At 38.2% G+C, this 18,726-nt stretch overlaps 1 protein-coding gene and 1 pseudogene across 4 annotated transcripts in view; one reads left to right on the top strand and one right to left on the bottom strand.

Annotated features, from left to right (window-relative positions):
• The window catches only part of LOC122642422 (uncharacterized protein YpgQ), a 60,323-nt gene extending 42,151 nt beyond the window's left edge, over nucleotides 1-18,172 (top strand). For 2 of the 4 annotated variants that reach the window (XM_043835886.1, XM_043835885.1), the window contains exon 8: nucleotides 953-1,130. In XM_043835886.1, the coding sequence (XP_043691821.1) occupies nucleotides 953-1,039 (87 nt within the window). In that variant the 3' untranslated portion in view covers nucleotides 1,040-1,130. Of the gene's footprint in view, nucleotides 1-952; nucleotides 1,131-1,361; nucleotides 1,470-18,158 lie in introns of those variants that run through there. The other 2 variants (XM_043835890.1, XM_043835887.1) reach the window with 2 other exon arrangements.
• Nucleotides 1,518-12,495, bottom strand: LOC122643484 (annotated as a pseudogene).
• Nucleotides 18,173-18,726: the final 554 nt, after the last annotated feature.

The following is an 18,726-nucleotide window of genomic DNA, read 5'->3' as shown; positions in this document are numbered from 1 at the left end:
TCGTGCACTGGGTACGCCCTTTATTGGTCTTGCATCTCCTCAGTATTGTAATTTTAAAAGTTCAACCAACTCTAGCCTCAAAAACAAGGAATCTAATCCAAAACCACTTGAGGAGAGATGCAGATAACTTGTGGAGACCTTTTCAAGCTGCTCATTGTTTGTATGAGCGAGGGTAAATTTAAATATAAATATAATAATATGCAAATGCTAAACACGCTATGAGGGAGACCTAAGTTAGCTCTACTATTGTAAACTAACTAGCATATGGTGGGATGTGGTTGACTGGTTGCTACCATAAAATCACTTAAAAGCTCAAATTGTTAGGGAAGAACAGCATCAATGTCTACGCCATCCTGGCACATGGAGCTCACATGGCATTTCCTTCCCGCAGCACCGAGGGGGAAGAAATATCGGGAAAACTCTTCTGATGCACTTCCTAGGAGTCAAACACTGAACCTCCCTGCTCTAATACCATGTTTGCTACCGTTTCACCTAAAAGCTCGAACTGTTAGGGAAGGACAGCTTCAATATATACATCAACAAGATGCCATCATTCTATGATCCTTCTTTGGAAGTCTCACTAAAATTGGACTCATGAATGACTTTGAATTTTGTTCTGTGAACTTTCTTCTGTACTGTTTTCCAAATTTCTTTTTGTGACTATCCTATCCAATCAGCAGATTAGATGCCAAAAATATGAATTGAAAATTATTGGTCAATTGCCCCAACATTTTTATAGTGTAGGGTCCGTACTTAACATGGTAACACTCTTACGTTTGGTACAACTGTACCGACTGATTTTGTTACCTATATCTACTCCACCTAATTTTTCTACTAGGTTGAATTTCTGTTTTTGTTTGTGCCTTGTCCTGCTCCTTTATTTGTCATTCTTCTTCCATTTTAAATTATGAGTTGACAAATATCTTTGGCTGTGTCGTGGCAATGATATCAGGCTGGAAAGAGAAGAGCCGAGAAGAGGCATGTGTTCATGGAAGAATTCTTAAAAGAATTCTATGAAGAATGGGATGGTAGAGCTTGAGTGAGGTGGGTTTTCCACTCTTCTAAATCAGTCTATATTTACCAGATTATTGTCTTTGGGTAAATGCCTCTTATTTCTAGGCTGGACGCCTTCCCCCTCCCCCCCCCCCCCCTCTTTTTTCTAGATCTTTTAACATTTAAATCCAAAATGTTATTTAGAACGTGAGTAAGAACTCATTATCCTGATGGAGTAGATCAAATCTCTCTCTGGAAAACCTTTTAGATAGGAAAATCCACCCTCCCACAACAAGAATACATGATAGTGTCTTTTTTAATTTACTGTGATGCAGCTAAGTTGGTATGTGCTTTCTTTCTTCTAGTAGGTGGAGTGGCACAAATCACAGAAATGATATGAAAGTTTGTTTCCTCATCACCCTAAAAGACTTTTGGTAATAAAGATCATACTTTCTGAAATGTTACCATATTCAACTCTGGAATTCTGGAAGATCAAAACAGAAGAATATTTCAATGTAAGTTTATTAATTTGTCAAACCCTTGTTCTGTCCAACTTTGGTATCTGTCTTTACTTTTCAAAAGGAGGGGAAAGAAATGAAATAAAATCGGTCTTCTTATGGACTAGGCAATTATAATTATTGGAATCTCCTCTCCCCCCCCCCCCCCGGTCATTACATGTTTTAATTTTTGTATCAAGATTATTAGAACTCTTTGTACAGACCACATCACTTCCTTTGTTATATAAACATTGTCACCAATTTTGGTTATAGTAAGATATTCCCTATGCATATTAACTTTCTCTACCTCCATTTTTCTTCTCTAACTCCTTCCCTCTCTCCCTGTCTTTCCTTCCCTCCCTACTCTCCCTCTCACAAATGTCACTCTCACATTGTACTTTCTTACATTTTTCTTTCCTCCATCTCTCTCACATCTTTTTTCTCTCCCCATCACAATCTTTCCTCATCCTCCCTCTCGCATCCCTATTTCTCGAGCCTGTCCTTCCACCATCGCTATTGAGCCCTAGGAAGAAAATGATATTGGAGTTGTGGCCATGCACACTTTAGTCTAGGAGGTTAGGAAGTCAGTCCTTAGAATAGATATCTCAGATTTGACCAAGAGGGAGAGGCTCTCTTCCAAGTTTCTTTGGATCCCTTTGAACGTCGGTTAGGGGAGTGATATTTATAACCAAGGAGGTTGTGTTGTCTCTAAGGAAATTTTCAACTAGAATCACTTAAATTCATTGGATGAAAAAAAAGGGCGGGGCTAGTGCACAAGGCTCCCGCCACTGCAGGATCTGGGGAGGGTCATATTGTAAGCAACATTACCCCTGCTTTTGCAAAGAGGCTGTTTTCAGACTCGAACAAATGAAATCCAATGGTGTTAAATGAGGGAGGATGTGTTTCATCCAATGAGATAGGATGAGTTTGAACTTTTTGCTCACATTTTAGCTGATCCAAAAGCTTTTTTGGATGGAAAATTTTGAAACTAGATGTATCCATGGCCTTGTGAAGGAGTTTGAACACAAACAAAAAGAGTATTTTGCGGCAAAAAAAAATTTCTTGCTACTATAAATAAGATTGATAATATGATTTGGGCTGATTTATTTTAACTTGTGCCTATTGTTTGTTTGATTTTTTTTATTTTTTTTATTTTTAGGTTTGCACAAAAAATTATATACATCATAAAAAATGAAGTAATTGGGACGGTTAACATTTTCCGCCACTATAGAAGCATTTGCAACAGTTTTTCCCTCTCAAAAGTGCAGTAATGTAGAAATATTTGGGACTAATACTTGAGGTGAGGTTTGAGTAGTATATTTAGATTTTTTCAGGTTAAGGGTAAAGCTAAATGACCCTTTAGTATTTCTTATTTTTCTTGACTGATTAATATAAATTTTGTTAGGGTTGCCTGGAGTTGTGGAGTTCTAGGGTTAAAAGAGTGTCTCTAATCTATGGAGTAGATCAATATTTGGAACAAAGTGCCTATATCTTCCTTTTCATCAATTTAAAACACTAGAGCAGTGTGCGAGTGAGAATTGTTAAAAAATATACAAGCATCTACTCGCTCACACATACACATACACATACAAAATATTTAAGTGTATACAACTAATAATAATTTTTTTTCTATAAAAAAAAAATTAGATGATATGATATAACAAACCTATTCCTCAAAATACTATAATTAAAATAGATTATTGCTCACAACTTAGTTGATACAATGAGTGAGGAGTTTGATCTTTTTGCTCACATTTTAACTGATCCAAAAAAATTCTTGGATGGCAAAACTTGATCTAGATGTGTCCAGACCCTTGCGAACGAGTTTGGACACTGTAACAAAAGAAATCGATATTGATGGCAAACTAAAACTATCTCTAAAAGAATTCTTTGCAACAAAAAAAAAAAAAAATCATTACTATATATAAGATTTATATTGTAATCTGGGATGGTTTATATTGACCGGTACCAATTTTTTTTCCTTTTTGGGTGTCGAGAATAATATCCATACTAAAATATGAAGAAATTTTGAAAAAAATAAAATAAAATAAAATTCCCTTGGGATATATATATATTTGCGACGGTGAAATATTTCTGCCGTAGAAAAACAAGACGTTAGTATTGAAAATTCAATTGAAAATGAAACTTCCGAAAAATGATAGGAAAGAAATAGACAACTAAAAATATAAGACAAAAATGTCAACAAAAAGGTCAAAGGGATGTGATTAGGGGTGTAAATGAATAGCTGAAATCCGTTTTCGTATCTATGTCCGTATCCGTTTAGCAATAACTGAATCTGTCCGAAAATTAAACGGATGAGAATACAGATAGGCTATAGCTATCTGACAAATCATATTTACATGTAAACGGATAAAATATCTGATCCATATCCGTGTCCATATCCGTTTAGCACTATCCAAATTCGTCCGATAGCTAATCAGATGCGGATGCAGATGTAGCACTATCCGAATCGAATCCGATCCGTTTACAGCCCTAAATATGATCGCATTTGAATCCCTCAAATGATAGGAAAATACCTTGCCTGGCTGTTTTTCTTCTATATATTGCCGAGCTTCCTCTTGCGGTACTGCCTTTGATGATCGATCATCTTGGCTTGCCTTTAATTTTCAACTTCTATAATTTGTAATCCATTTCATTTTGTAATGTTGAAAAGGAAGCTTTTGGGGTCGAGTGCTTTTGGTTTTTTTGTTTTTGTGGGATTAGGGGTAAGAGATATTTTGTAGTCATCCATGTAACAAGAGGACGAACCTGGGCACAACTGTGAAGTTATTCGATTGTGATCTAGTGGTCATGGGTTCCAATTGGGAAATAGCCTCTCCCCGAAACAAGGGTAAGACTGTGTACATTATGACCTTCCCAAACCCTATAGTGGCGTGAGCCTCTTCTACTGAGTATGCCCCTTTTTATGTATCCATATAACAATGAAAGTTGATAATAATAATAGGAGAAAGTTCTTCGTCCAGGTGTGTGGCGTATGCCAGCACACCCATGAGTTTATCTCTCTCCTCTCCATATCAAAAGACACCTTTGCCCCTTGTTTTGAGGAGGAGAGAGATAGACACATGGGAGTGCTGGCGTAGGCCACACTCCTGGACAGAGAAATAAAAAAAGTTTGGGATCGATTTTCCTTAAGCCACAATGAAGGAGTACCCCTTAACCCCGGCTTTTGGATGGATGGGAGAGGATATTGTGCAACAGGGAGTAAGTTTGAGTCATAGTTTGCAAAAATGGAAACGGCAAAAAAAAAAACGGAGTCTTATGGTACAGGTTTTAAAAAAACAAAAAAATTACAAACGGAGGGTCAAATAAAACAGTCAAAAGAACAAAGAAGGGTAAAAAATGAAAAACGAAAGATATAAGTTTTAAACATTTATATTTCAAAAAAATGGAACAAAAAAAAAAAAAACCGGCAATACTCTCATATAAATTGAGGAATTTTTATTTGAAATAAATGCTTCTAATTTCCGTGTTCGTGCATCGACTTTGAGTCATATTTACGTTGATGAAAGAATCAGGCCGATCAGAGTTCAGGAGAGACAAATATGGTCACTTAAGTAAATCATTGTTCAACAAGTCCAAGGTCTTAAAAAGACGTAAAAAAACATGTTTTAAACGCATTTAAAATGGGAATACTTACCATTTGTTGTTTTTCTCGTATGTTTCGGTAAAATGTGTTTAAAAAGATAAAACACGGGAATGCGTTTAAAAGAGAGTTTTAAACGCATTTTTGCTAACAAAGTGTTTGATCTTTTATAAATGGGGGATGCTTTAGGACCGTAGAATGGTGGCTGAACCTTCTTGCACAGGGTAGGAAAACTCTCCTTTAGAGGAAAAACAAAAAAAATCTTTCTCCATAAGTTTAACTTATTTTCAGTTTTACCAATTTTATTACTACTATTATTTATTTCTATACTGACGGCCGGCGGACAAAAATTTTTGACTTTAACCATGTAGCTAGTAAGGTTTTAGTAATCAATATCGAGATTTACAGATCACAATAACAATCCAAATATTGGCAGAGTCAATAATAGGGCTGATATCGGCGAGTTCCAATACTGATTATTAAAACTTTGGTGGCCAGTGTAAATCATTTCTAGGATAACCAAAAGCTGGAATTGCCACGTCATTTTTTAACATGACTATTGATAAGTGCCACAGAGATTCCTTCTTTGCATTCATCCAGCAAATGCTTTACCCTTTTTTTAAAAAAATTTATAAAATATCAGCACTAATTGGTCTAGTAGTCGCTGCATCAGCGTGGTAGTCAATGAAAGTTGGCACATAGGCATTGATTTGGTTGCAATTTTTGATTTTATTGGGGAATGAATGGTCTTTTCACATATAAAAGGTATTGATTTGTATCTAAGCATAGGAACTACACTAACCACACGACTTGTTAGCGTTCTTTTTTCCAGAATTAGGTCCTATTCTTACTCCCAATATTTGAGGTTTTTCCCCTCCTTGGGGGTCTTTCTGATGGATCCATTGGAAAATGAAGCGAAACAAATAAACTTACTTCACAAATCTTATTAGACCTAGAAATCTAGAATTAATATTCAAGATTAATTACCTTGAACACCATAAGTACGCCTGGAAGGGAACTTGGCCGTTCCACAATCCAACAATTCAAGGTAATCCAAATACCGAATCCGATCCAGTTCCTCTCCAAGGAGTCCATCGCATAGGGAGTACCCAGTTAGGCATCCAACAGCTGGGCTGATTGGGTGTGCACCAAGATGCGTGTAGGCACACATTCTGGCGTAGGCACAGTTAGCCCAGCCGTTGGATGCTCAATGGGCACTTCCTGAGCGATGGGGGTTGCTAGAGAGGAGGCCGATGATTCGGATTGACCGGTATTGGCCTGGATCAATCAATTTTACCCTTGATCCGATACCTATACCCAATTTAGAATGGGCCAAGTATCTATATCGATCTCAACCTTGATCGATACCGATATAATCTGAAAAATCCAGTCAATCCGATATTGATACCTCAATCCATGGTCGTCTTTGTTGATGAGTTGTTAGAAGTTTCTATGTGGGCTTAATTAATTACTGGGTCAGTCAATTAGTGGGAGTCTACACATGAATCAGTTCGGTTCGTCACATGTTAAGATAGGCCAACCCAATTCATTGTGGAACTGAGTTTAGGGTTGGGACAATATTATATATCCTTATCTTGCGTCCCAACAGTCTCAGTCGTATTTTTCCCTTCTTTCTCCCACAAAGAAGAGACTCGTGGAGTGACAGAAGGTTGTGGAAGACACAAGTCAAAGAGTGGTTGACAGTCTTGTGACAAGAGTGTTTTACAAGAGATTCATCACCAACATACGCACGGTGCAAGGTATAACTGTTTCCATTCTCCATGTTTCATTACATCGTATTCTAGGTTGCTCTGCATAATTTGCGATCGGGGTTTCACCCCAAAGATTTAATCTAACATGAGCTACTTACTAACCCCCACAAACATAGAAAGAAGAGCGTATCAATTTCACGATAGAGGACGGGTGGGGATAGATCTGACCCCTCCATGGGGTGTGGGTCCCACACCCTAGAGGCAGGTCCAACACCCCCATGGAAGATTCAGATCTATCCCCACCCATCCCCATGTGGGTAGTAGATCTGAACTCCACCACGATGGGGTCTAGGGATGATCACAATGTACGCAACCTTACCCCTGTTTTCGCATAGACATTGTTTCCAGATTTGAACCCGTACCACTTGGATGTCTCTCAATAGATGCCTGGATCATCTATGGCCTGCTGCCCGTAGCAGTCGTAGCAGCCTCCTAATGAGGCCCAGTGCAATGACCGCCTTACCCCTGCTCAGGCAAGGCTCTCGGGCAGGGATAAGGCAATCATTGCACCATGCCTTATTAGGAGGCTGCTACGGCTGCTACGGGCAGGCAGGCGGTAGACGATCCAAATTCTGGATCACATTCAAATCTCATCACGGGCATCACGGGCCAGAACAGGTGCGTGCAATGTATAGTCATTGATCAAGTTGCTTGGGTACGGCATGTTTGTTGGCACATCTATTCCTATCTCAATATGCACGTACCAAAATACTTTTCATGTTGGGCTTGTTTGGAGTCTATTTTGGAGGATAGAAAAGAAGTCATTTTATTAGGATATCTTCTTCTCTTCAAAACTATAAATGTTTTGTACAATTATATATATATATATATTCCAACATTACCTCTCATGTCATTTCGATCTTATCAAATATCAACACAGCAACTATGACCCCATTCTAGTAGAAGGTAGAACCACGACAGATTAACCAAACTTGGCTGAGTTATGACCACATTTCTGGGTGGACCCGTCTGGTTTATTTCATTTATGAGTTGAGACATTATGTGGGTTATACTCATTCATTGAAATATATTGTGAACTTGACATCTTGACATGACGTGGCTCATTTCCAAACATCAATTGGTGGTCCAATTAATTATGAGGAAACTTTCTCACAAAGCAATTAAAACATAAGGGGTGCTATTCTTTGTGCCGCAGCAGCTCAGTCTGCACCCAGGCACATGGGGGTTGGGCACAATGATCACCCTGCCCCTCCTTACAGACTGCCCATGTATCTTGGGTCAGATTACACTGTGGCACAGAGAACATTCTCCCAAAACGTAAATATATATGTAGGGTTGGTCTATGACTTCAATCATAGCCCACAATCAATAAATAATGTCACTTGGATGACCCAATTTCTAGATTCAACATTTTAATGCAATAGTGATATATTAAATATAGAGGTACCTATGAAGAATAAATAATGTTGTTGATAATAGAACACCTGTGTGTGTATGGAGAGAGAGAGAGAATCAAACACACACATAGAACAACACAACGATTTACATGGTTCACCTAAGATGGACTACATGCATCAACAGTCGAGTGATAAACTAGAGCTAGCTTCCAATATTATGATGAAGAAATTATAAAGTCTCACACACAGGAAAAAAAAATTCATTTGCAGTGTCTTAATCAAACGGTGCTCAATAGTGTGGGTCTGAGTGCTCGACACGTGGAAGAGTTGACATTCAAAAGGTGTTTAGCTCGAGAAGAAAGAAAAGAAAAGTAAAAAAAAAATGTGTTGCATTAAGCTCGCATCGTTGGATGAAGCTTCTTCCATGTGTCGAGCTCTCAGGATCACATTGCAGTGCACCACCAGATGCCCGCACTGCGAAAGATTTTAATCCCCCGACACAACACACATCGTTGTGAGGACATTCCTATCTATAACGTCTTAAACAACATTACAATATAGAGAAACATTAATTCTCGTAATTACAAAATATCTCTCCCCCATGTAAACAAATCTCTCTCCCCCATGTAAAACTTTTTAAAAAAAATTGGGATCGCTGGAGTTGAGGAAAAGTAAACAGTCCTGAGTGAGAGAGAGAGAGAGAGAGAGAGAGATCACACTTTCAAATATTATTAATTTTCTAATAACAGACAATGACAACATCAAATGTTATTCTCAATCCTTTACAAAGCCACTCTAGTAACATACACCGATCAAAACACTTCTAATTTTTGGTAAATAGATCAGAACACTAACAAGAAAAATAAAAAGAAGGAAATTCAAGATGAAAGAAAAATAAATCAAAATCACATATTAATCTTTTTCACACATTTAAGATTATTAGGCCTCTTTAAGTACGTCATCTTAAGCTTAATTAACAATTAATTAGATTAATCACGCCTGCTTAGAGTCACCTTCAACCCATATTTCATGTACATTTTCAATGCCAACTTTGGTACGTACCACAGGGTACGTAATTCTTCACCACCTTAACCTTATAACGGTAGATGATTGATGCAGCAACAAATTTCATCTGATAATAAGCAAAATCCTTTCCTAAACAGAGCCTTGGACCACCGTTGAAGGCCGTGAATTTGTACGTGCGCTGATTCGCTCGTAAATCGCCCATCTCTCATCCATCTTTCTGGTTTAAACTCTTTGCAATCCTTTCCCCATAAGTTTTCCATTCTTCCCATTGCATGCATAGAATAGATCACCTTCTCTCCTTTACGTAGCATAGTTCCATCTGGGAACACTTCATCTTCAATCAATAACCTAATAATATGACACACAATTGTAATTAGGTTATAAATTGAAAATATGGTGTTTGATATGATTTTTTTAAATCTTATTTATGAGAAATTGAAATTAATTTCATTTGATCGAAATAATGAAATAACTGAGGACCCGTTTCAATATTGAAATTAGAATCAATTTCAAAGCTATTTTGCAATCTAATTTAATGAGGATGTATTGATAATAAAGATAAATGTATCGTCATTTGACATGTTTAAAAAGAAATGAAAGTGTTCTAAGAGAAAATAGGTTCGGGTTCACCCAACCCATTTTGGGGGAAACGGTCATAATTAAAATTGCAATGATAAAGTCATGAAGTCTGTACTTTCGACATCAAAGTATAATAAATAAAAAGACAAATTTGAAATTCCTTTTATAAAATTGTATAAATTAATATAGAAATTCCTTTTATAAAATTGTACAAATTAATCTTTTTTTATTTTTAAAAATTCGTTTTATAAACAGGAAAAAATTTATAATTCATTATGATTATAATCATTATTTTTATTTTATTATGTTTTCTTTTCTTACCTTCTAAAAATAACCCAATCTCAAATAATACATATTATAAAGTTTGAACATACCTAATAAATAAATCAGGAAATTGTTTAATCTAAAGGATGATAAATGAAGGGATAAATATGTTCAACTATTTATTTATTATTATTATTTACTTTTTAGGGGGGGATACGGAGGGAGTAAGGTACCAGTTCAGACTCTAACTCGAGTCTCCTGGTGAACATGCGTATAAAGCGCAACACGGCTCACCAACTACACTAGACATTTGTTGGTATAGAGAAAAAAAAACCTATGTTCCCTTATTCTATTTTAACAGAAGTAAAAGAATAAAGTTACGAGGAAGCTATCAAGTAAGGTTTAGTTTATAGAGACAAAGTTACAAGGACAAAGCTATCAAGCATATATTGTTTTTTTTTTCTTTATAGAGACAAACAGAGTTTCAAGGAGAAAGCTATCAAGTATGGTGGGCCATAAATTTTGATTTCATGGGGGAGGCGGGGATCGATGATGGGTGGTAATTTCATGAGCCTCCAACGAGTGAGGGTAGGCTCCACATAGCCTGATAAGGATATTTTTCCATACATATATAAATATATATATATGTATGTATGTATGTATAATTGGCCTATGCCATCAATTTAAATGATCTCTAGTCTAATAGATGGTTTAGATTCTAAAAAAACTCAAACAAATAGAAAAAGAGCTTGAAGGAATCTTAGTTAGGTTACCTATCTAAGAGATAAGAAAATTAAGTAAACCATCCATGACACCACATATTTATACATGAATATTCCATGCATGAATACTTGAAGGTTTTAATGAAAGACATCAGAATGGAGTCAAATCGACAACCATATTTGTATTTTTGAAATGCATTCTAGGTTGATTTCGTATTCTCGAACGATAAAAACTACTATTTTTATCATCCGAGAATGCGAAATTGACATGAATCCCACTTTACATAATAAAAGGTCCATCTACATATAAATACATGCATATACATATGTGCATGCATATAAATATATGTGCATATGTATATAATGATGTGAGAAAGCAAATTACCTCTTTTTGATCCACCGGCACAGAAGGGTATAACCTAAGAGCTTCTGATAAAGCTGCTTGTAAGTACTCCATCTTCTTCACTTCCTCTGCTCTAAACACAACAGAATCCCTCCCTTCACCACCCTTAATTATCATCATCAGTCTCACTTCTCTTCTCAACTATGCCCAGAATTTTCTCTTCAACCGCCGGATTCTTGTCAAGTAACCAGAAAAACCAACTTAATGCAACAGAAGAAGTATCCCGGCCCGGCCGGCAAGTATGAAGTTTACACATATATCCCTCAAGAACTAATATGGCTTCCCTTCATCATCTTTTAACCTCATAAAAGCAGTTAAAAGGTCTGATTCACGCTTCTTTTCTTCATTATTATACAAAGAAAGAAAGAGAAAGCTCTTTCTTTCTAGTACGAATCACTTCGTTAGCGAACCCATCAACTTCTTTAATGGATTTCTTGAGCTTGAGCTTGAGCTTGAGCTTCTTCTCTGTTCCCAAATTAAGAAACCTCATAGCTTTCCATATACTTGTGGGTGTCACAAATCTTAATGTTGTAATCTCTGTTGCATCTTCAAAAGCTTGAGCAAATGGAATCTCCAGTAAATCGGATCTCAGGCAACCCGGGTCGACACCAAAGGCTATCTCATGCAAACATTATCAAATGTAAGCCGTAAGAGAATATTTTGAAGGTCCATGGGTACAAATTGTTTGATAGAATGCTCAAGAACAGGTAACAGACGAGAATGGACGAGTTCAAATAAGGAATCGGTCGTTAATTTACGAAACTCGGCGGAATGAAACTCGAGACTCGCCATTTTTCGTTGTCGCCGCCATTCTTCGTTGTCGGCGTTAAAGATTCCATCGCCGAGGAAATCTCTCATCGTCTCTAGGAAATAAGGGCCTTTAGGGAAATTGGGGAATTTATTCTTGAGAAGATGCTCTAAATTACGAGGGTCACTTGGTGATGGTAGCCTGTAGGTTGGTAAACCATGGACCCTTGAACTTAAAGGTACCGTTTGTACGGCAAAGAACGCCGGAGATCCATTCGTAGATATCACCACGAAGGGCTAAGAGTAATGAAGGCAACATGCATCCCGACGACTGGCCAAACGGGTAATTAAGTCATGTTGTTTTCTTTGCCTAGGAGAGTGTATGGTTAGGAAAATGATGATAGCGAGGAAGAGTTCTATCCCTTGAATCTCTGGCATGAAGAAGATGTGCCGGGAACTCGCATCATTTGCGAGTTCGCCGGAAGAGAGGATTGTTTGGTTGGCTGCAGGGTTGAACATGTTGAAGAGAAGGAATTGGTTGAAGGAGAAGGAGAAGGAGGAGGAGGAGAAGCAAGAGTAACACAAGCGTTTTATAAGCTAGTCAAGAGGATGAGGGTTCATGTGTTAATATAGGGTTGTGGTACACACTAAGTTGGTGTTGCTTGCCGTGCATGAGTTTAACTAACCGGTTTTAATTTGGTGAGCTAAAAGAAAGGTAAATTATGTGACTTGACTTGTAACTCTTAAGTTGACATTGGAATTTAACCGTTCTTCTCTAATGGGGATGTGTGCGGCACAGCGCAATCGCTGGATGTCCCCTAGCAGTACCTTTGGTGCATGTCTCCCTGAAAACGAGTTAAATTCCTAATCTTGTGGGGTGCGCTGTAGTATGCAGTCTGGGTCTTTTGTAGCGCGACAAGGTTTGTAACGCACCATTCGACGGCCTGCAGTGTTCGCGCACACAACCCAACACACAGGTGGGGTGTTGGATTAAATGCCCAAGCACTGTGGGCCGCGTTGGAGGTGTGCTACACTCCCTATCGCGCTACAGAGGAGCCCAATGCCATAGTGCGAGCTTGAGAGTTTGACATGTGGAAGATGCAATTTCCAATGGTGTCGGGTTTGAGAAGAAAGACAAAACCAAAATTGCCTTACTTGTTCTCATAGATGAAGCTTTTTCCACATGTCAAACTCTCAAGCCCATACTATAGAGGATTTTAATCTTAAAATAAACTGAAAATGAAATTCTATAGGCGGCGTGGGTTTGTGTGTGAAACATTCTTAATGGTTTAGAAGCATTTTTTAGGAATTTTTTTGGAGGCTGAGAAGTGGGTGTGACAGTTAACCTAAGTGCAACAGTCTATAATATAAATTCCTAATAGCCATTACTATTGTATTAGAAAGTAACTATGGGCGATTAAAGTATGGATTAATTATTCATGGGAGGATGAATTTTTTCATCCTCCTGTATTGTGAAAGTGACATGTGGAATTTTCCGATAACTTACGTTTGGAATCTTCCAATAAAGACGTTTAGTTTTCTCTTAACTGGATTTTGGGCGATTAAAAAATCCGTGCAACGTATGGTGACAATCATGGTCATGGTCATGGTCATGGTCATACTCATTTGGTTTTTTTTTTTCCTATGAAATATTGTATCGGTCACTTTCAATATCTGTTGTAGTCGAGATCTTCCTTCCACAAAATGGTCTATTTCTACACACAATAAAACTAGAAGATAGAGCGGATGCCCTGGAATGGGTTCCGGCCTTTCAAGGGAGGACTATCCGATGCCTAAATTAGATCTTCGAGTAATACAATAGTTAACGAGACTGAAGATGGAAAGTTTGGATCTAGAGCTTTTGGATTTCAACCAATGAAATAGTCACTAAGTCCTTACCTCCTCCTTTCTATGTTGCCCTTTTATATGACTTTGTGTTTCCCCCCCCCCCCCCCGGCCTCTTTCCTTAGGGTTGCGTATTCTTTAAGCTAGGCAGGGGGGGTCCGTTAACCGAATTTGTCAGTGTTGTTAGTGATTGTGCCTTTGGCCAGTCACGTGTAAAGTTCCTTGTGTACTCTTCAGGCGTGATGCTGTGGCTGGGGTTTTGATCGGGTTATGGATCCTTAATCCTGGACAGTTCATTGGTTCAACACTATTACGCGTGTTCTCATGGTATTGGAGGTCAAATTCCATATGTATCATATAAGTCTCCCACTCCTTCGAGTCTTTGTAGAGAGTCGATGAAGTAGAGTAAAAGTTTTGAGAAAATTGGATGGAATGCCTCGAGGCATATTTGTGCTTTATCTTACTCTTGTTGGTATATCAATATCGATATCGATTGATTTCAGTTTAATTCTGGATCAAAAAACAATTTTTTTGGGTAAAAAACACTTTTTAACAGTATCGATTATTCTGTATTAGTGTCGTATCTATTTGGAGCTCTGGCGATACTGATATGTCTTGACCGATACAATATTGGTAATTAGAATATTGGTCTTCACTATGTAAATCAGTTTTAAAAAAAAAGGGCGTATCCAATTCACGAGGCTCCCGCCATGGTGGGGTTTGGGGAGGGGGTCATAATGTATGCGGGCTTAACCTTGCTTTTGTAAAGAGGCTGTTTCCAGATTTGAACACGTGACCACTTGATCATAATGGAGTAACCATACCGTTGCACCGTATGTGTAAATTAGTTTGGTTTCAATTTATCTGTTCAGGTTCATTTCGGTTCAAGAAGTAATTGAATATAATTTGAAATTGAACCGATTGTTAATCAGTTCCAATTTCGCAAACCAAAACCGATTAATAGTGACTTCGGCTCGATCGGTTCCTCATTGGTTTACCCTTTATAGTTTGTTCCCAATGGGGTTGCAAAACAACTCTATGTTATTCCCCTCCACTAGGGCTGCAATAGGGTCGGGTTGGGCCGGGCTTTTTAAAACCCTTGCCCAACCCTGAATCCCCTTAGCTCGGCCCAGACCCGTCCTGACCCTGACTCAGGGCCTAAAAACCTGACCGGCCAAGCCTAGTCGAAGCCCGCCCTGATTGACCCTGATTGGGCCGGGCCGGGTGGGATGGCCCTGATTGGGTGTAAGTATGAAAATCTTTCTGCAGCTAGAATCCTCTTACCTAGGTCTGCAACAAGGTTGGGTTGGGCCAGGCTTTTTAAAACCCTAGCCCAACCTTGAGTCCCCTTAGCTGAGCTCAGGCCCGCCCTGACCCTAAGTCAGGGCCTAAATACCCTGACCCTAACCTGACTCTGACGAGCCAAGCCTAGCCCAAGCCCGCCCTAATTGGCCCTGCAATAAGCAAATTAAAATAACAAATGTAGGGAAGATGTGAAAGAGCAGACTTGAACTCAAGATCTGCTCATAGGAATTGGTTTTCATGCACCACAAACTACCAAGTTTGCTAGGCACTTATTTATATGTCTAATAACTTCTATTGTTTAATAAATAAAGAATTTTCTTCAGGGCCAAAATCAGGGTTAAAAATCAGGGTCAAACTGAGCCCGAGCTCTCAACCCTGACCCGACCCTACCCAACCCTGACTCAAGGCCAGGAATTTCTGACCCTAACCCGCCCTCAGGGCCAGAAATCTTAGCCCAGGCCATGTTCAGGCTCAGGGAGGGCCAGAGCGGGTTCGGGCCCACAAGGCCAAACTTGCAGCCCTACTCTTACCTTTGAATTAAACGTTCTGTCCTTTTCATTTCTCTATCTTTTCTTTGCATTTAATTGATTGATCTCACTTCTTCACCAACCTTTCAGAAGTTGGAGGGAGAGAGAGAGCAACAGCAACAGCAACAACAACTACATAGCAATAACCATGGATTCTTGTAACAGTGGATTTTTCCCTCTTCTTCCTGTGCTCTTCACAGTAAAGTGGTTATTCTAATCTTTTCCAAGAAAATCTCTTTCTTTTTATTTTGAATTTGGAGATGCTAGGTGGAGGTTTTTCAGATTTGTATTCAACTTGAAAGTTGAAAGATTTTGAGACAGGTCTTATTAGAGAAACTGGAGATGCTAGGTGGAGGGTTTTCAGATTTGTATTCAACTTGAAAGTTGGAACGATGAAAAAGAATGGCAAACAAGGGATGCTGTTGGGACATATGGGATTCTTTAAGATCGAGAGCTTTCTAGTTAGGGTGTTTTGGAGAGAGGTGAGAATTGTAGGCCTTTACCTTGGGGTATGAATAAGCCAGTGAGGTATTTGGGTTTAGATTAATGGTGAGGACAAGAGTTTAGGAAACAGGAAAAAAAGAAAAAAGAAAAAGAAAGAAAAAAATGTGAATCAGTTTTTTAAGAACTTAGAGAAGATAGAGAATCCAAAATGAGGTTTTTATCAAGCTCTTAGACCAAATTAAACATTAAATATTTATAAGGATAAATACATCTTTGCAGAACTAGGACAATAGGATTGTTCCTTCATGAGTAACAGTTGCAGAATTGATTTCCTTTAAAATGAAGATATTGAACTTGGATGCAACAAGTTTTACATGAACTCCATTATTCCCCCTTGCTTTCCATTCATAGATGTAGCACACTAGCACATATGTCCTGTTTGTGGAAATGCATTAGAGTGAGGTTTTCTTTCCATCCTATATCAGGAACTGTATTATGGTTAGAACTCTGAAATTGTGAAATCCTACAGAGTGTATAATTGATACTGTGACCAAACCTCTTATTTGATTAAACTGTAAAATTTTGGGGGGGGGGGACAATGGAATATCATGATACTGACTTCATTATATATAATCAGGGCAAAAAATTCAGGGCCAAAATCAGGGTCAGGTTGACCCGAGGCCTCAACCCAGACCCGACCCGACCCTGACTTAGGGCCAGGCATTTCTGGCCCTAACCTGCCCTCCGGGCTAGAAATCTTTAGCCTAGGCCCTATTCGGGTTCAGGGCGGGTTCGAGCCAACAGGACCAAACTTGCACCCCTACCCTCCACCCTCACACACGCAGAGGAATCAGTGGTAGTAAACCTGCAAATTTTGTTATTAGAATAGTTTGGAAGTCCAAACAAAGCCAACAAAAACAAAACGATAATGAGAGATGAGAGAGCCAGAGAGAATGAGAGATAAAAAGAAGTCTCTCTCTCTCTCTCTCCCTCCCTCCTTGTCTCGAAGCTTCTTTCTTGATAAAGCTTCTTGTTACCAAAAAAAAGAAGAAGCTTCTTTCTTGATGAAAAATAGAGAAGTAGTTTTCTATCCGAGAGTGTGGCCTACGCTAACACTCCTATGTGTCTATCTCCCTCCTCCTCAGAACAAGGGGACAGAAGTGTCTTATCATATGGGGAGGAGAGAGATAAACTCATGGGAGTGCTAACGTATGCCACACTCCCGGCTAGAGTTCTTTTTCTCTAAAAAGTATTATACTATTTAATTGATTTATTGATTTGGGATTGACGATTTCTCTGTTAAAATCAAAACAAATCGATTATTAAGACCTGATTGGTTTGATTTCTATTTCAATTTAAGGGGGTGATTTATATTTCAGAAAGTGTTTGGTTTTATTTTTGCGACTTATTTTAGTGAAATAGAAATCAAGTGGCATAGAAATTCTAAAATAACTGGGAAAAAAATCCACTCCAATTTCCTAAAAGTGCGGTGTGATGGAGTTCGGAGCTGAAAGCTTCACACTTAGCAGGCGCGACATCCAACGGTACCGACCTTGAGAAGAAAGAAATTAAAAAAATTGACTCAATCGACCTCAGACTATTGCATCTCGCAATTGCCAGTGTCAACCCCGAACTGCATCTCACTTGGCGATCAAGGAATTGCAGAGGATTTTAATTCAAATAACTAAAGAGCTGTTTCAGAATTTCTATTTCATTTGATTTCACTCTTGCTCTTTAATGAGCACATAATTAATTTGATGGGCAAAGTAGTGTTTTCATATTAAAAATAAAATACCACCCTTCTTCTCCTAATGGTCTCACCACCACCGCAACCATCGTCACACCCCACCACTGCCACTGCCACCACCACCACTTCCATGCCACCACCACCCTTCCCAAAGAAATATAGAGAATCTATTCTCAGAAATTGAACTATCAAATGGATTTTTTTATTCTTGAAATATTTCATATTGATACAACCAAAACAATTTCAATTTTTGGACCAAAAATCTATTTGTTGATTATTTCAAGAAATCAATCCGAAATTGAAATAGAAATCATACCAAATCAAGCTAAGTCTTTAAAATCAAAACAAACCAATTATTTATTGTTGGATTTTTAAAGGCTAGTTTTGGCACAATTTAGCAGTTCCATTTCATAGTTGACACCCTTATTTTTAAATTATGCGATTATGAATGAAATAAAATATTTTAGCCCTACATAACGGATGTGACACATGAAACTTTGATTTCAAATATAATGTATGAGTTATGTTATGACTTGACGAGTCTATGTGCTTTAAGCGGCACAACCCAAGAGGAGGTGAATTGGGTATTGCAGTAAGTATTGAGCATTTAATGCCCAGTTGCCCCAAGTAAGGCTGTATAGGTGGGCTTGTTAAGTGGGAATGGTGGGTGATTTCCCTACTATTCTAAGAGCATTAAAAGAGAGGTTTAGTATTTATGAAATGTTGAGTAGGGATCCCGTTTGATCTAGAGGCGACAAAGAATTGAACTAGCAGATATGATTGTTTGTGAATAGTAGAGATAGACAAGTGAGGGGAATTCTGTCTTATCGTTGCATGTTTTTTCAGTAGTAATATCTATATCATTTTCTTTGAGATTGTATTATGTTTTTAGT

The sequence above is a fragment of the Telopea speciosissima genome, chromosome 10, assembly GCF_018873765.1.
Source record: "Telopea speciosissima isolate NSW1024214 ecotype Mountain lineage chromosome 10, Tspe_v1, whole genome shotgun sequence".
NCBI lineage: Eukaryota > Viridiplantae > Streptophyta > Magnoliopsida > Proteales > Proteaceae > Telopea > Telopea speciosissima.
The sequence above is the reverse complement of the archived record's forward strand: the minus strand, read 5'-3'. Positions and strand labels throughout refer to the sequence as shown.